At 45.6% G+C, this 17,399-nt stretch overlaps 1 protein-coding gene across 2 annotated transcripts in view; it reads left to right on the forward strand.

The window, feature by feature from the left end:
- RAB6A (RAB6A, member RAS oncogene family) overlaps nucleotides 1-9,604 on the forward strand; it is an 82,267-nt gene extending 72,663 nt beyond the window's left edge. For both annotated transcript variants that reach the window (XM_066621741.1, XM_066621742.1), the window contains exons 7-8: nucleotides 4,450-4,516; nucleotides 7,188-9,604. In XM_066621741.1, the coding sequence (XP_066477838.1) occupies nucleotides 4,450-4,516; nucleotides 7,188-7,252 (132 nt within the window). In that variant the 3' untranslated portion in view covers nucleotides 7,253-9,604. The remainder of the gene's footprint in view (nucleotides 1-4,449; nucleotides 4,517-7,187) is intronic.
- Nucleotides 9,605-17,399: the final 7,795 nt, after the last annotated feature.

A 17,399-nucleotide genomic window follows, 5' to 3' on the forward strand; every position in this document is an offset into this window, starting at 1 on the left:
TGTTGGGGACAAAGGTTCAGAATCCTGCCTAGCGGTTCAGCAAGCTACCAAAAATCCTCATTGTGGACTAGTAACTTGAGGACTGAGACTTTAAGTAAAGAAAGTGCTCAGTGCCTACAAGGGATACAGTTAAGCCTAAAGGGTCTCGGTTTCCCTGGACTGAGGCACTGGCTCTTACAGGGTGGTGGCAGTACTACCGAACAGGGATCTTTGAGGGCTCTAGGGTTCAGAACCAACAACTCTGAGCACCCAAAACCCTGGGAGTGAGACCCAAGGGTGCGACAAGAAGGTCATGTCAGGGATGGGTATCTGCCCTATATCTTGTGTAGTGAAGACAGATGGAAAGAATTCATTCAGATTTGTAAAAGAATCTACAATCTCCATATCCTTCTGTTATCTCATTATCTAATGGTCTAACTTGCCCCCTCACAGGTTTTCTGATGTATTGAAAGTTTTATTGTTTGCTGTGATGTTTTTAGTCACGTGCTTTTTGTATTTTTTTGAATCTGTTTTTAAGCTTTTCTGATGGGCTGACTCTAAACATTGTGGTTTGTTTCTCTCCTGAACCAACACTGCTTGTCTCCTGTTGCCCCCCCTCCCTGCCCTTCCCATTTTGCTGTATGTAGGAAATACTGCATCTGGGGCAAACCTGTGGTGGGGAAGGGTTTTGAGCAGGATGAGTTTGAGGAGAAAGGGTTAAGCTCTCCTGCACCATGATACTGATCTGGACCTCTCACACTGCTCAGTCGCCTTTTGTTTTCAACTTAGTCAAGCTTAATAATGTCTTGGCACTGTCTTTGCAATGTGTAGCATCTATGTTCAACAAAGGGACCCTTGAGGGGCAAGTGTAGAATCCACAATTTAGACGAGTTCAGTGATTTTTATTAAGTTATGCAGCAGTAGATATGAAACAGTTTAGTCTGTTTCCTTGCTGTCTGAAAGACAATCCAGCTAGCCAAACAATCCCTAAAAGCAGAGCTGGACACTTCCTTTTGCACATGCCTTGAGTGGCCAATTAGAGGTGAGAGCACATGCAATGGAAGGCTGGAGAAGCCGGCAGCACATTGCAACCTCTCTTTGTTGCCAATAGTAGTCTTCTTCCTTGGGCTAGAATCTTGCTTGCTGTTTTTTAGTCCTTTTGATGTCATTTTAAGAATATGGTTTTTTCTAGTATTGGGCAGTGACTTCTCTGACATGCTTATCCCCTGGCCCAGCTTCATCTTCCTCTACTAACTCTCACAGGGCCTTTGTCACAACCCCTGCACTGGATCATTAATCCCATGGGGGGAGGCTAATATAGGTGTAGGCTGTGACATTATTGTAGCCAGGAAGCTGGGCTAGCCCCAAAATTGTGCTTGAGGGGATCCCAACTCTATTCCACAGCTCCCCAGGCCTTTTCCAAGTTTGGCCTTCTGAAAGCATACAATTTTCACTCATTCTGCACATTCATACATATCAAAAATAGCTGGTAGCCAATACTTTGATTGAAGCAATAATAGGCTGTACAACAATTGATTAAAGCCATAGTCGGTAACTGCATAAGGCACCAATGTTGTAGTGATGGATCAAGCAGTTTGTCCTACAGCTGAGGCAATTGTAAGTAATATGACAGTAGGTTATAATTATGGAAGCCAAAACCAGACCACAGCACTCCCCCTTTTATCATTTTGCAACGACAGTCAGCCCACATCTTACTCTTGATAGTCTCTCGTGAATTCAAGTGTACACACTCCTGATGGAAAAACAACAGTTTAAAATGGTGGGTCCCATCTACCAATCCACTTACTCTGCTTATGCCTCAGAGCAAGCCTGAAATGGGGGACTGGAGCTGCTGTTCCTTCAGTTGCCGCATTTAGTTCTTTGGGCTTTAAGGGAGTTTCAACTGTATGTGACTTTGGCTTTACCTGACCTCAGAACATAATGTAAGATGCAAGCTGATTCATGAATGTTCTCATTTGGCTCTTAATCTTACCAGTAGGGGAGTTGTCCTGCAGGGCAAAGGCAGAGGGTAATGGTGGAGCAAGATTCCAAGATACTATTATTGGAACGGCAGCAGAGCTAGGTCACGACAATAAAGCAGAGCCAGCTAAGTGAGGTGTTGTGCTGGCAACATCCAAGTTACTGAGGGTTGTTATAGCAAAGCTTGCAACACCAAATGCCCTAATCTTGTGTAATGCCTGAATAACGGACCCTTCTTGAGGAGCTGTGCTAGGAAAAGGGAGATCCTGTACTTTAAGTTGAACATGCCTCTTATTTTGTTGTCAGATGTGCATGACCTGAAGCCATCTTTGTTCCTATTACCCAGGGGTCTTTGTACCAGAACCAGAGCATAGGTCAGGAAAAGCAGTTTCCAAGACTGGATCATTCTCAGTGGCTGATATTAGAGTCTCCACTAGAAGTTCCCATTGACTTAAGCTGGTCTCGTCATGTATTGGGGCCTGTGTGGTGGTTGTCCGCAGCAGAGAGACTATACTTAGAGGCAACATTCCAGTGACTCTGCTGCCATCTCTGAGGCTATCCCCTCAGATTTGATATGAATAGTGTTAGGTGTGATGTCTGTTGCCATGTGCCTTCTCCCTTTACCATTGGTTCTGGCTTCCCAAGGATCTCTCCTTGCAGGATTTCTAATGCTCATGAGTAAATCTTGGAAGCCTACATACAGTGTTGGCTGCAGGCACAGAAAGCCAAGAAGTCTCAGCTGTTTAAAACGATACAGCTTATTTAAAGACTGCAGATGAGGAGTAAGCCAGGGCCATGATGATTCTTTTTTTGTATGGTGCCAGCTGTAGTAGAAGTGTGTTAACCAGTGAATGATCATATTAAGTGTTGCTGAGGTACATTTGAAATTCTGTCTTGTCATGCTTGTGTACCCTCATGGTGTGAAAATCCATAGCCCAGGGAAACACTGATTGTAGGGGCTGAAGACAAGGGAAAGGAATACTGGAGTGCGAAGCCCTTAAATTCTCCGTGTGACTTTTCAGCTTTTTGTAATGTTTTGCTAATTGGATTTATTTCTGCACGCTCTGAATGGTAAATCCATTTTGACTTGACTTGCTTGCCAAATGCTCCCCCTTAGTGTAATAATTCTGGTGAAAAACCGAGCCTAAGGCATAATTTTGTTTCCAGCTTAAGTGCAGAGATTACTGCATTTTTAAATGCCAGTTGTCCGCAGCTGGTTTTGTATGCAATAATCCAATTGGTTCCTGACAAGTGATTTTTTTTGAAGACTTAAAAAAAAAATCATGATCTTGAAAGTACCAGAAAATACAGCGAAGGGAGCAAGCCTTCTGGCACAGATAGCAAGAGAAAGGGAGTTATTTTTATAACCACAAAGGCTTTAGAGTTCTTTGGTGAGGTAGGGCCAGCACACAATGTGCAGATTTAGGTATGTTTGCAAGATCATGTACAAGAGATGTTTTCCCTACCACTTGGCACCCTCTGATCCTCATCTCTGAATGAAGTGAAGCAAGAGTATACTGAAAGAGTCACCCTTTTTCCACAGTGTGGATCATTTTGGTCATTACAGTGGTTTTGAGTTCTAAACTCAAATGCTGTAATGCCCATTGTGTGATGGGCTTAACAATGCAATTGGTTCACTTTAGGATCGACTCTCCATAGGTTATTCACTCTATAGGCTTATGATTGTTACTAACCTAACCTCATGGGTGATAGATGAGCCAATCAGTGGCTGTAAGTATTTGGTAGTGCCTTAGCCAGTAGCAGTGTGATTAAAATTATGTTTGAGGGAAGGAATCAACAAAGGCAAATGCAAATGTTGGCTATAAGGCTTTGAAGTAGCATTTCAGTTCTTGTTTACATCATGGCTGTGTGTGTGTGTGTGTTGAAGGAAGGAGTTGACAAGAAGGTAAATGCAAACCTTCTGAGTAGCTCTTGTTCCTAGCAGTATGATTAACATAACATTGTCCCTGAAGAGCACAGTAGGCACCTTTTTAAAATCACTTTTTAGAGAGGGAAATAGCTTCATTCTGTGGCAGAAGTTGAGGTCTTGGAACGAATTATGGAAAAACAGTGCATGGTTGAAATCACATCACAATATTTTCACAATACAGTGGTGTCTCAAGAAGGGATTAGCATTGTTAAACCAGGGGTCTTCTGTACTATAGCAGTCACCCCAGTGCTCTCTGGGACATTTTGGAGTGCCATTGTTGCCTCTGCACCTCCATTCCAAGCCTTCAAAATAATTGCATCAAGTTCTCTTCAGTTACTTTTTTGTCTGCCCACTAGAGCACCTCTACTGGTGCTGGCTTTCACATTTTTATTCCCACAGTACATATTTAGTTGCTTTTACACCCCGTGTTGCCTTGCCCCCTGAAGGGATAGTGTACAGCTGCAGTGTATGAATGCAACTCACCCATTCTATCGATTACTACACTGCTCATATGTTGCTTCTGGTTTTTCTGTCCTTATCCTTCCCCTGCCTCCTTCCAGCTTTTCCGACGTGTGGCTGCTGCCTTGCCTGGAATGGAAAGCACGCAGGACAAAAGCAGAGAAGACAGTATCCTTTTGCACAGGAGTTCCTAAATGAATGAATTGGGGCAATGGACACTGAGAACCGTGAGTTAAGGTGGCACATAAATGTGCTTGAGCAGGTTTGAACATGGGACACAAGCCCAGATGTTCAAACAGAACAGCTACTAGTAGGAGAGGACTCTGGCTGCGCAAGCACGTTGGAGAAGGCACCTGCAGTGCAAGGAAATGTGCAGGTGATTCAAACAAGTGAGGCCAAGTTCCAGCTGGGGGTGGGGAGACTATAAAGCTCATTAGTTAGCTTCCTCTGAAGGAAATTCCTTCTTGATCCCAGATTTAGTGACCAGACAGATCATGAGTGTAAAGCTTAACCTGTCTCTTGGGTTGTCCTGGAGGGTACAGGGAAAAAAGATCCTCCAAGAACAAAGGTTCCTTCCTAATTCTAGTCAGCCCCAACTGAGGTACACAAGAATTGAAATGTCATGACAGACCTTCATAAATGCTTGTGTTCTGACATCTGAGCCCAGGGAGCTTGCCACCTTATTGATGTTTAGAAAGCTGGCAAAATTTTGCTCCCTGGTCATGAGTTCAGTCTTCAGTTCAGAGATCCTTTGTCACTAGGCCTCCTACAGAAAGACAGCAAGCAATTTCAGTGACCTGTGAATGGACTACTTTGCCTCAGCTGTATATGGCCTCTTATTTGCCACAGCAGTTTATAGCTTCTTATTCCCCCCAGCTCTTATTTGTTCATATGAACCTTTGTCTTGATTGTGAAGCATTTGCTCTGCAACTCCTAAGGCTGGCTCTTAGAGCTTTGCCGAGCTGCCACACACCTTTGGAAACTAATGTTCAGAGTTCACTCACCACATGTGTCACAACTGCAGCATTTTTTGTTTTTAACTTGTGGGTAGCACATAGGGACAAAGAATCAGGGGAGGGTGGTTTGGTACAGGTGCTCAGGTTCTAAGCTAGCTCAGCCCAGAAAGCATCACTAGGGTTCTTGAGGGTCATGCAGGGGAGTTGTGTGGCTTCAGAAGAGGAAGTCAGTCTGCCACACTGAGCTGTGCTTCAGGATATGGTGTTGGACTGATGCACTGGTTCTATCAAGGACAAAAATTCAGTTAGCCCCACAGGAATAGCACAGAAGGGTCAGAGGCACTCAGCCCATTTAAAATGTTGAGTGTTAACATACATGTTTAAGTACGCTTGGTTTCATGGAATACCCAGTAATACAAGAACATAAGAAGACCCCTGCTGGATCAGGCCCAGGGCCCATCTAGCGCAGCTTCCTGTATATCACAGCGGCCCAACAGATGCCTCAGGGAGCACACACAAGATACTTGCATCTCGCTGCCACCTCTCTGCATCTAGCATTCTATTTACTCTCACACCCCTCAGCAAAGACACCAGATTGCACTTGGGCTTAACATGTTCTCCTTTATTAAACACAGTGTCCAGTTTTTAAATGCATGAAATCCACTGAATATACCTTCCCTCCCTCACAAGTCTGGGGTAGGTGAAAAAACTGCCATCCACGGCCAGTTTGGTTGACAAAAAATGGTCTCAAGACATTGGCAGTAGCTGCTTTATTCTTCTAGGGTGCCAGAACCCTCTGGGAGCAAAAGCTATTGAAAATGGAGAGAGGCCTCCTTGATTCCCAGTGCTGATAGTTAATATTAAAGGTTATATTTACAATGATGTCATGATTATATTTACAATGATGTCGGCCGTGACGTGAGAATGGTTGATGGCCAGATCCCAAAGGATCCCCTTTATGGAGAACTAGTGCAGGGAAAGCACCCCATAGGTAGACCACAGCTGCAATACAAGGATATCTGCAAGAGGGATCTGAAGGTTTCAGGAATGGATGGGACAGATGGGAAACCTTTGCTTCTGAGCGTCTTGCCCATTGGAGGCAGGCTGTGCAGCATGGTCTTTCCCAGTTTGAAGAGTCACTTGCCCAACAGATTGAGGCAAAGAGGCAGAGAAGGAAGGCCCGTAGCCAGGGAGACAGACCAGGGACAGACTACACTTGCTCTCGTTGTGGAAGAGATTGTCACTCCTGAATTGGTCTTTCCAGGCACACTAGATGCTGTTCCAGAACCACCATTCAGAGCGTGATACTGGAGTCTTCCAAGACTGAAGGATGCCAGTGACGATTTACAATGTTTGAAGGGCCTTTCTGGGCATAGTGGGCAGACACTATCTCCTTGGCACTTGTTTCCATTATTGGAAATGCTTCTGTTTCCCAGTACCCACATGACTGCAGTAGCTGGGAAGACTGCATGTCTCACCTCAGAAGGCAGTAATGTGTGTGGAGAGGTGCAGCTGACAACATATAATCAGCACACAGTGAACCTGAAGGGCTGTCCCTGCAGCAGTGGAGAATGCCAAGCACAATATCCATGTGTGTTTTGAATCTCGGAGTTGAGATCTCCTTGCACTGCAGTGTGCTCCCTCAGCTTGCGCAATGTCTATGTGCAGTGAGACCTTCACTTGGGGTAGGTTTTAAGCAGTGAGCTCCTTGTGAGCATTTTGAGGGTAATGCTGGCCTATGATGTGTTGACTGGCTCTTCCTGAATGTTTGAGTGGGCTTGGAATAAAACGGGGGGGGGGGGAGAGAAGGCGGTATATGAGGCTTCTGTGAACCTAGGCCTCTTTCCCCTGTTTTTGTTTTCCTTAACTGCCTTCTTTTCCAGTGATTGACATCAAACTTGAAAAACCCCAAGAGCAGCCAGTCAGCGAAGGGGGCTGTTCGTGCTAATAGTGTGTTGCTTTTGTCTTACTTTTCTCCAGACCATCATGGCTTCTTCCCTCCCTTCCCTTTACTCATTGACAGCAATGTGACTATTTGCTTGCCCCTTCCCCACTCCTATCAGTAACATAATGCGGTTCATCATTGCTGCCTGTCTCGTGAAGATGATCTGTTAGCTTCACAAGCACAAAAGAAAGTCAGTGTCTTTGTTATTTATAAAGAAACAAAAAAAAAGCCAGAATGGTCTTAGCATATTCCAGTAGTTCAGAAAAAAATAGGTACAAGTTTGGTAAACCTTTGTTCCTTTTTAAAAAAAATGTTCTGATATTGCACTTTGGAATGATGAAAATGGGTGTTAAATATGATCTGGATTTGGTGGAAAGGGACGTGCAGGGTAATCTTAACTGGAAAAATAGCCAGTGCTCAAGGCAGGTGGAGAGATCGAAGGCTGTCCTTTGCGTAACCAAAAAAGCCTGCTTTGCCTTTTCAGCCAAGATCCTCAGAGCCCTTTTTCCTAATTGCTAGGCTTTTGGAAACGCCCAGCTGACTACTATGTTTAATCTTTTTGTTTCCGTTCTTTTTAGTGGACACGAAGGCCTCTGGCACCTGATAGATGGGCAAAGTTACAGATTGGTGAACTGTGTACAGAAGTTAGAACCCTTAGTCTGTTCCGTGTAGTTAAGACCCCCAGAGAGGAAAAAAGTAGTTTGCAATGCCTGTTTTGGCTATTGTGTTGGGGTGGAGTGTTTTCAGAATTGGGGTGGGGAAATCTACACACATGTAACTTTTAGCATTAAAAACATTTTGACTGAGCTAAATCAAGGTCTTTAAAAACCTTTAAAAGTGTGCACATGACCACTCTGCAAAAATATAATATAAAATGAGGAGGTGTAATGAGGAGGAAGAAGGGATCGAGCAGAAGGAGGCTATTTCTTTATACAATCTAAATAAAAGGGGGGGTTACATGTAAAATGTAGATTAAAAAAGATCCCTAAGATGAAGAAGGAAGGGAACACAACAAGATGGAAACAAACTTACAATTATGCAGATTTTGCCTTGTGTTATCATTTTTTTTAACATTTGGTCATTAGTATATTTGTTAAGTTTATGTAGTTTGGTTAAAAAAAAAACTCTGGTTGTTTAGTATTATGTTTAACTGAACTGCAATTAACCGTGATTTCCTTCAATATTTATTTTTCTGCTTTTATTATTATTTTTTACTGCTATTCAAAGAAAAGGAATTTGTTAATCCATTTTAGTGCTTTGCCAATGTCACAAGATGTAGCTACCCAGGAAACACACTGAGACTTTGCAGACACACATTCACACACTTACCCTAGAAGTGCACTCTCTTATCTGTACTAGTTATTGTGAATTGCTGTGTATGTTAACAAACACAATTGTAAATACATTGTTTGCAGGAAGGGTGTTTGCATCTGGGAGGGGGGTATCATACAGGAAAGGCTCCATGGGGGTCTCTGTTTTCTAAGTGACTAAGTTTAAAAGGGGAGGTGGGGAATCACCCACCCTTCCCTTTTTTGAACCCCTCCATCTTCAGGGGATAGTCCTCTCCCCAAACATCCAACTTCTGGGCACACTCACATGGGGTCTTCGTTTCTCCTGCATTGTGGAATTGGAATGGCAAATTCATCATTTTGACCTGAGTTTCCAATAACTTTGCATATCCCAGTCATGTCATGTTAAGGGGCAGAATAAAACACAAAAATGCTTTTAATGCAATATTGAAGAGGTGATTTCTTTTTGGGTCTATTTTTAAAGTAGCATGTCTGAAAATGAGCATATAAATAGGGTGATGGATGGTTCTCTTTTTCTGAAAAGACTCTGTAGGAGACGTGGCTACTTTTCCTGTATTGTTGTATTCTTATGTGTGCAAAAAAAAAAAATCCATCTTGCTGCTTTTTAATATTGAGTTTTCCGTGGCTTGGGTTCTTAAAGCAATGAAATGTGTACACGGGTTGGATTTTTTAAAACATGCACAGAATTTTTGCTTTCAATAAAGTATCTAATCAGAAACACTAAAACAAAAAGTGTTCACCTTGGCTCATTTTGCTTGGCTCCTAAGATTGGAATGAGAAGATCCCCCCAGAAGATCCTCACTAACTGTTCCTAGTCACAAACATGACAGTGCTAGTGACATAGGGGGGAGTCATCTGGGTGGTATAGATGGTGCTGCTCACTTCATCCCCCACATTTTTATATAATGTGTGTCCTGCCTTTCTTTATTAAAATATATTCAAGGTGAGAGTCATTCTTGATCCTTTGTGTCCAAGGTGATTGAGCGCAGCAGTCTTTGTCCTGTCACTGGTGGTATATTGGTTGTAAGGCTTACAAATAAACTTGAGATGATGGTGGGGATTGGTGTCTTGTCTCCTGATGTCAGAAAGGCACTGGTGGCTCCCTAAAGAGAGGATCAAGTTGTGATGCTCCTATGCAGTCCTAGGGAGAAGAGGCATTTTGGCCTTGGGAGGGGTTGGCTCTTTTTTTTCCAATGGAAAGATTGCGTCCCCCAGTATATTACTTTTTCCTCCTGCACAGCTTTCTAGCAGTACCTCTCCTTCTCTTGGCAGGAAAATTGTTCAGGAGGAGAAGCCACCCAGTTGGATATGCATGAAGAAGGCAGGCAGCTATGCAGCTATGCCTGGCACTTGGAAATGGGGGCTAACTATTGTTTCCTGCTTGCAAGCAGTGTCAGGCCATTCTGACCCTCACACACCTTACTTCTGGGTTCCCTTTGATAAGGTTTCCAAAAGCTGCCAGACTGGGAGGCCTGGGTTGCTAGGCATCTCTAGGGTGCCACCTGCTGGTTGCTTGCTAGGAGTAAAACAATGTTGGTAAGGTATATACAGTGACACAGTTGGTTTGAAAAATGGATGCATACTCCACACTGTCGCTGCCTTCTAGCTCAGCAAGATCAGAGTGTTTTCATTACCACAGCTTCTCGTATATAACTGCTGCTAAGGAAATGGCTCCACGCCTACTGGAAATGCTTGTGAAATTCAGGCTGTGATTAACTCATGTAAAGGAGCCGTATCAAGGTAGTATACAATGAGTTGTAACGTGACAGTAGCAGTAACCCTGCAGGTGCACACCTCTGGAAGGGTGTGTATCACGGGGAGGGCATGGAGGGGCCTTAGTTGCCTGAAGTGTTCTAGACATTTTGTTTAGAAGCCGGGGGGGGGGGGGGGAGATGGGTTGCTGGAAGGTATGTGGATGCATTAATATAAACTGTTAAAACTTGGCCACATTGGTTAAATGAGCATGTAGGCAAAGCATCAGCAGGGAGTCAGAAAAAAATATTTTGAAGAATTGTCCAAATAGCTGGCGTGGGCAAGGAGGAGAGAGCCCTTTTCTGCTCTATCCATACTGAAGAACACAGTAAGTTACCTTCTGCCAAGATCATGGGTCTTATGTCTTATGGGTAGCAACTGTTACCCTGCACATGCCTGATCTTGTCTGATTTCCAAAGCTAAGCAGGGTCAGGCCTGGTTAGTACTTGGATGGGAGACTGCCTGGGAATACCAGGCGCTGTAGGCTTATACCATGATCTTGGAAGCTAAGCAGGGTCAGGCCTGGTCAGTACTTGGATGGGAGACTGCCTGGGAATACCGGGTGCTGTAGGCTTATACCATAGTCTTTCAAGACTGAAGGTTGCCAGCCATGGGTCTTACGCTGAACATTCACGGCTCATCAGCAATATGACTGAATTAGCAGTTGCAGGGAACAGTCGTGGGAGAGGAGTGTGCATATACTTGTACATTCTTTCTTGTGGCTGTACAGATCTCATATTTTAGAGTGTGTGTTTGCAAGTAGTTTCAAAGCTAATGCACAGCATAGTAATGAAGAACGAGCTACACATTGGGGCTGCCCTGCTTCATGTCTTGCCACTAATGTGAACTTGTTTGGGGGCCTTGAAAGAGCCACCCTCTCTTGGTGCCTGCTTGCCAGCTGCAGCGAGGGGATAACACTCACCTCGCTGGGTTGTTGCAAAGGTTGCATCAAGACTGTGTGTGCTTGGAAAACCCTGTAATTGTGTGTGGTGGCATTGAAGCAGCAGGCAGTTAGTGTCCATGAACCAAGATGAGGGAGAGCTCGCTTCTGAGGAGGGGAGGATGGAAGTCAAGGAGGGGAGGATGGAAGTCAAGCACTCAGCAACTTGGCAGCCCAGGGCCAGCTTCTTGTCTGGTTGCATTAGGCAGACCTGCGGACTTGCTGAGGACAGTTGGACTTTTCACAGCTGAGCTACTTGACTGGAAAGGCCAGAGCTGGCTGGTAAGAAGTGCAGTTGGAGTGACTGTGAATATTGTGTGTGTGCACATGGAAATGAAGAAATGTAAAGTGCACAACCAGGATGGTTAAAGCTGGACCCTGCACAGTGATCTCTACAAAGAGCTCACCAGTTTTCTTAGCCACTGAAGCCAAGGCGCCATTGACAATGATGGAAATGTTATGGATAATCATCTCTAAGAAGTTGCTGCACAACTCCAATTGCTTCTGAAGGATGGTAGTGAAGGAACGGAATTCCCCCCTGCAAACAGCCTGGTGTAACCAACTTCACTGTCTCCTGCACTTCCCAATCTACCTTATTCTATGGGACACAGTCCTCGGCTAACCACAGCAAGGGGCTGAACCCTGAATGAGCATTCAAGAGCACGTGATATGTTGATAGTTTTAATTCCTATATTAGGCATGTTTGCAAAGAAGGCAAAGGAGAAGGCAGGCGTTAACTTGCTTGAGAGTCTACTGGGGGAAGATAAGAGCCCAGTAAACCCCAACTGCTGGTTCTCATTGGTCCTATTTTTTAATCTTCATTATACAGCAACGCATAGCAAGAAGAAAATCCTTGGCCTTTTTCAGATAACATTCTTGATGGGTCCCACTCCATGTGATTAGGAGTGAGTGTGTACACCCTGGCATGCTCCAGCATCCTGAACCTGCAGTCCAGGTCTCCAGCATCCTGAACCTGCAGTTCTCTTGAGTCACACCAATACTTTACAGTCTTCAGTGCCCTGTGATATTCCCAAGTGCTGCAAATGGAGCATGTAGCTCCCAAAAGTCACTGGCAATTATGTCACTGTGGGACACCACAATCGGAGGTAAGAGGCTCAGGGTGGGCAGGAGGGCCTTTTCCAGTGCCTGAAAACTGCCAACGGTTGGGCTGAGCCTCCCACTGTTTGCAGTGTCCCTTGCCAGCCCAGCAGCCCACAGTGCCCCAGGGAGTGCCTTATGACTCCCAGTTTGGGAACCCCTGCTATGCACCCAACTCTATGAAAAGGAGAATACACAGCCATTCCTCTCCATGTGCCTGCAGGGAAGTGGGAATCATTCAAACTGCCCCTCGAAGACCAGCGATCCTGAGCAAGAGAAGCGTAAGAGGGTATAGTATCAGAGGGGCGTGGAGGGCAATAAAGGACAGGGCTGGGTAAAGCAAGGACAACGGCTGTGAAATGTAAAGAATGCTAAAGCTATTTATGATGACCATTTGCAATACTCCTAATTGGTGGTGATACAATCCTTCTCTTGCTTCTGGCTTCCCCCGTTGTGCAATGGGTTTGCTGCAGCAGCAGGCTTTCTTTCTGCGTGCAGTCAGGTCAAATGGCTTACTAAGAACCCCCCCCCCACACACACACACGTTTTACATGGAGGCTGACTTATAGAACCCCTCTTTCTGTGGCTGGAAAGTCACACCATGATGCCTCAGCCAGTGCCTTGCGCATGTGATGAGTGGTTCGACTTCACAGCCATCCTCACAGAATCCACTTCAAAGAGTTGGTTTCCATCTCTAAAGCGACCCACTGCACAGGTGAGCCCAGGCAAATGTGTGCATACACCAGCCAGTGCTCGATGCCAGAGGGCTGTTCTTCAGCAAAGCTGATTTTAGCGTGCTGTACACACCAGTTCAGCTCATTAATTTTTCATCCAAGCACATCTAATTGGCTGCCTGTGAACAAAGGCAGGCGCATCTGTGGCAGAGAGTCTATGTGTGGCATTTCAGTCAGGCTGAGCATGAAGATTCCTGCAGCTGCTTTTCAGAATCCAAATGCCCGAGTGGAGGTTTCAACAGGCTTCCTCTGCTGCTGTTGGAGCAGTCCCCAATCTAAGATGGCACCAAATGATGACAGAGTCTGGTGGGGAAATCGGGCAGAGGGTCAAGCTTCAAGTGGATGCCTGCAGTCTGCTGCTTTAAAGATCTTTGCCCACTGCAACTTCTTGTGACGAGTGCCCTGGTTTTTTCCCTAACCTTTTGCCCTGTTTTTCCTTATGTTTGAACGTTACTGACTTTCAAGAAGCTCCTGTGCAAGTTCAGCAACCTAAACAGCTGCTGGGGTGTCCTTCAGCAAGCAGCCTCTTGTTCTCTGTCTGAATGCCATCATCCACCAGCTGCAGGTGCTTGTGGTTTCAGACAGATTCTTCTCACGCTGGCATAGCTAGTCTGCTTAAGGATTGGCTGATTAGGCAGCAGCTGGTACCTAGGTGAGGGGCCAGGCAGGATCTACTCCTGTTGGGTAACTGGATGACATCATCATCCCCAGAGCACTTCAGGAGCACAAACAGACTCCATAAGCCCCTCTCCTGCCTGAAGACTAGCTTTCTAACATTAAAATCAAGTTCCTTCTTTGCTGGGGTAGAACAGCCCAAGGATACGAAGAGATGCTTGCAAGAAAGGAAGATCTCCAGTGTCTTTTGGGGACTCTGGTATTTGACTCCAAAATGCTGCAGGGCTGCTCCAGCTGTGCCACTTGCTCTTGAGCCTCAATGAATGGTTTGCAAGCTGCCTAGAGGCTCTGTAACCTTTTCTTCCCCAACATGGGCAGTAGCCGCCTTTTCTGTAGCTTAGTGTCTTGTGCTCCCTTTGCTTGCCTTTGGGTCACACCTGAGGAAGGTGAGGGTGTTACTCTCAAACTGTGGCACTGTTTGTACTGTGGTGCTCAGGGCCACCATAAAGGGGAGGGGGTTTCTTTGGATCAGGAGCTGTTCTGGGGACCCCGCTGAGTCTTGATTCAGAGCTGCCACATACTTTTCTCTGTCCCGCAGGGCCAAAAGATCACAAGGCCCCAACTATTCTTGATATTACAGAAGATGCTTCTTGCTATAGACCCATTTTTGCTCAGTCCACAGGTGTACACATATGGTCACTGTTGCGTATATACAAGGTTGGGCAGAAATGGCTTAAGTGAAGAAGCTGGCAGGAAGTGGCAGAGCGGGTTTAATGGAGAATAAGCTGGATGAGGACAGGAAAGCTCTCTCCTGTTCACATCTGAAGGCAACAGCGCTGGGGCCATTTACAGATGCCTTGAGTTATCAATCAGTTTTGTTCCCCACTTCTATAGGCCATCTCAGCCCAGAACTGTACCTGGCTGCCTTTGACCAAAAACCCAGCTGCTTAGCTGGCAACAGATGAGCAAGCTTTCCAAATTGGACAACTGAGCAGAGGACTCAGAGGACTGATCAAGATGAGAAAAGCATCATGCGCTTTCATTCTTGTGGAGGAACTGGGCTAGAACAGTGGTCTCCAAACCATGGCCTGTGGTACGCCTGATGATTGTCAGGGCATAGTATGGTGTTGGAGGAGCCTTACCATTCCAGTGCAAAGTGACCCCACTGTCACATCATGACTTCTGAGCTTCTTGCCAGGCAGCCATTCCTTCTGCCACTTGCCTCAGGGGGCTCTGCCCAATTTCCCAGCAGATGTGGTTGCCGGGCACGAAACTCTGCAAAGTCACAGTGTGAAAACGGGTTGCTTTGTTCTGGAATGATAAGGCTCTGGCACTGCCGCGCTGTGCCCAGATGCAATCATCGGGTGCACCAGATCCAGCCCATAGGCTGGAGTGTGGAGGACCCTGATCTAGAGAAGGAATACTGCCCCCTTACCTCTATTCTCAAATTAGAATCACTGCAGTATTCTTTAAAACAGCCTCTTGTATTCAGAGTGCCAATTAACCCTTAAAATGCATTAAGTAATGGTGAGGTCAGGTGCAAACAATAGTTCAAATTGTGCTGCTGCTCTTTTGTGTTGAGCATTGGCTATTTAACAACTATGTGGCCAGCAGGCCTAAATTCAACAGGTGCTGTTTCTCCTAGTCAATGAATTTTGCTGTTATGGTGACGCTTGACCTGACTTAACTGCTGCATGTCTGTGTGGGAAGCTCCACAGCCTGAGCAGAGAGTGACCACCTCCCCAAGACTCTCTGGTGAGTTGCTTGTGGGACTGATCCTGTTCAGCAGTCAGAGTCCATCTTTGTCTGAACAAGAAGGAAAGCGCTTGTAACAATGTAGTGAAGAGCAACTTTTATTCTTAAATAGCATTTTTTCCCTTCCAAAATATACATAAATATTAGTGCTTTGAACAACAGTGACAGAACTGAACTCTGCAAACTGACACACAAAACCCAGAAAAGGAAATGGGGCAAGAGAAGCAAACTGAGGCATGGTCTTGCTGGGCTGTGGATAGCGAGTTTTGCACTTGCTGCTCTTTCCCAGTTGCCAGCTGCAGCTGCCCCTTCTCAGCTGGCAGGGTGAAAACCTGCCTTCCCTTTGAGCACTTTGTCATCCAGGACAAAGTATGTTCCTCATGTGACAACTGGGCTGTGTGCATACGTGTATTGTGGACAGTTCCCCTTTAAAAATATACCTAATTCATGTGTTTTCTGCTATTGTACCCAAGGACAAAAATATCTTACTCTCATTTAGCTTTGGTCTTAACCTTGCACATTAAGTCTGTTCCTGAAGGCTGAGCTGCACCTGACCAAGCAGGCCTCCACTATTCTTTGTATACTACTGTAGTGACACATTGCAGCCCCTGAGACTGCACTTTGCAGCAGGGAGACAGGGCCTCTTTCACCCTCTTACCCTGGTAGGAATAAAACCAGCTGGAGGGAAGGCATGAGGGGAGAGGGTTAAGTAGCCCCTGCCCTACTCTCTGATCTTCCCTTTTACTTTGCACTGTCTTTTGTCTCTGTCTCTCTCTTCAAAAAGTCTGGAAACCCAATCTTGAGCCTACCTCTAATGCATAGTTCCACTTCACAGAGCAGAAAAGTTGCCTAAGATACCTGATAAGAGCAACAGCTATTAACTGGGTTTGGAATCCACATCACTGATAGCAAAGAGTTAAGAACACACAGGACCCTGTTCTGGGGTGGGGGTTTGTGGATGCATGTGTAAAGCAGAAATGCAAGCGCTACATGCAGTTTGTCTTCCATCCATACCGGGCAGCCTCAGTCCTTTTTAGAGCATCATACATGACTGTCTTGGTCCATCTGGAGAAAAAGTGACAATCTAACGTATGATAATGTTTTTTTAATCAAAAATAGCCCAAAGTGCCAAAAGTCTCAACAGGCCAGCCTTCAGCTGCCGCAGGACTCTCCACTGGACAGGTGGCAAGCACAAGGGGAACAAACCCAATCAGACTACTGGTCTCAGTGGTGTTGCATCTGCCCTGGTGAAGCACTCAGCTTGCTGCTTTGCTACTTTTGGGGTAGTTCTAATAAAGGCATTTGCCAGTTATGGAAGGAGCTATTTTCAGGTGGGCTGTGCCTTCCCCAGGGGCATAGCTAGAGGGGATGCAAAGCACTAAATTTTGCAAGGATCTGCACTGTGGCACACAAGCGGCCCCTCCCCTTTGGAGTCATTCCGGGAGGTGGGAGCAAAACAAAGATGAATGCCTGTATTTTGCTCCTACCACCCGGAATGGCTCTGAAGGGCAAGGGCTGCGTGAATGCTATGGTGAGGCTCCCTCCAAAACTTAGTGCTTTGCACCCCCTCTAGCTATGCCACTGCCTCCCCCCTAAATTATATTTAATGTTGAAACTGATCCTTGTGCTCATCCAGCAGCTTTCTCCTAACCCCTTTACCACAACCAGTATTGGGAGGGGGGCTTCTTTGTGTCATATACTGCTGCTGCTGTAGACCAGTGCTCAGTATATTCAAAAACAAATCTTAAACTACTCTGTAAAAGAGTCTTGCCACAGTCTTCAGTCACTTGATTTGCTCTTGTGCCAGCCATGCCCTGGCCATGAGTACCTGCTGCTCTCATTGGCTGTAACAGCTGTCAATCAACCCAAGACAAAGAAGGCTGCAAAGAAGTGGCATTCTTGGAAGTTTTGCCTGCACCAAGATAGTTTCTCCACTAACCCCTGAT

Source organism: Tiliqua scincoides, chromosome 3, assembly GCF_035046505.1.
Source record: "Tiliqua scincoides isolate rTilSci1 chromosome 3, rTilSci1.hap2, whole genome shotgun sequence".
Taxonomy (NCBI): Eukaryota; Metazoa; Chordata; class Lepidosauria; order Squamata; family Scincidae; genus Tiliqua; species Tiliqua scincoides.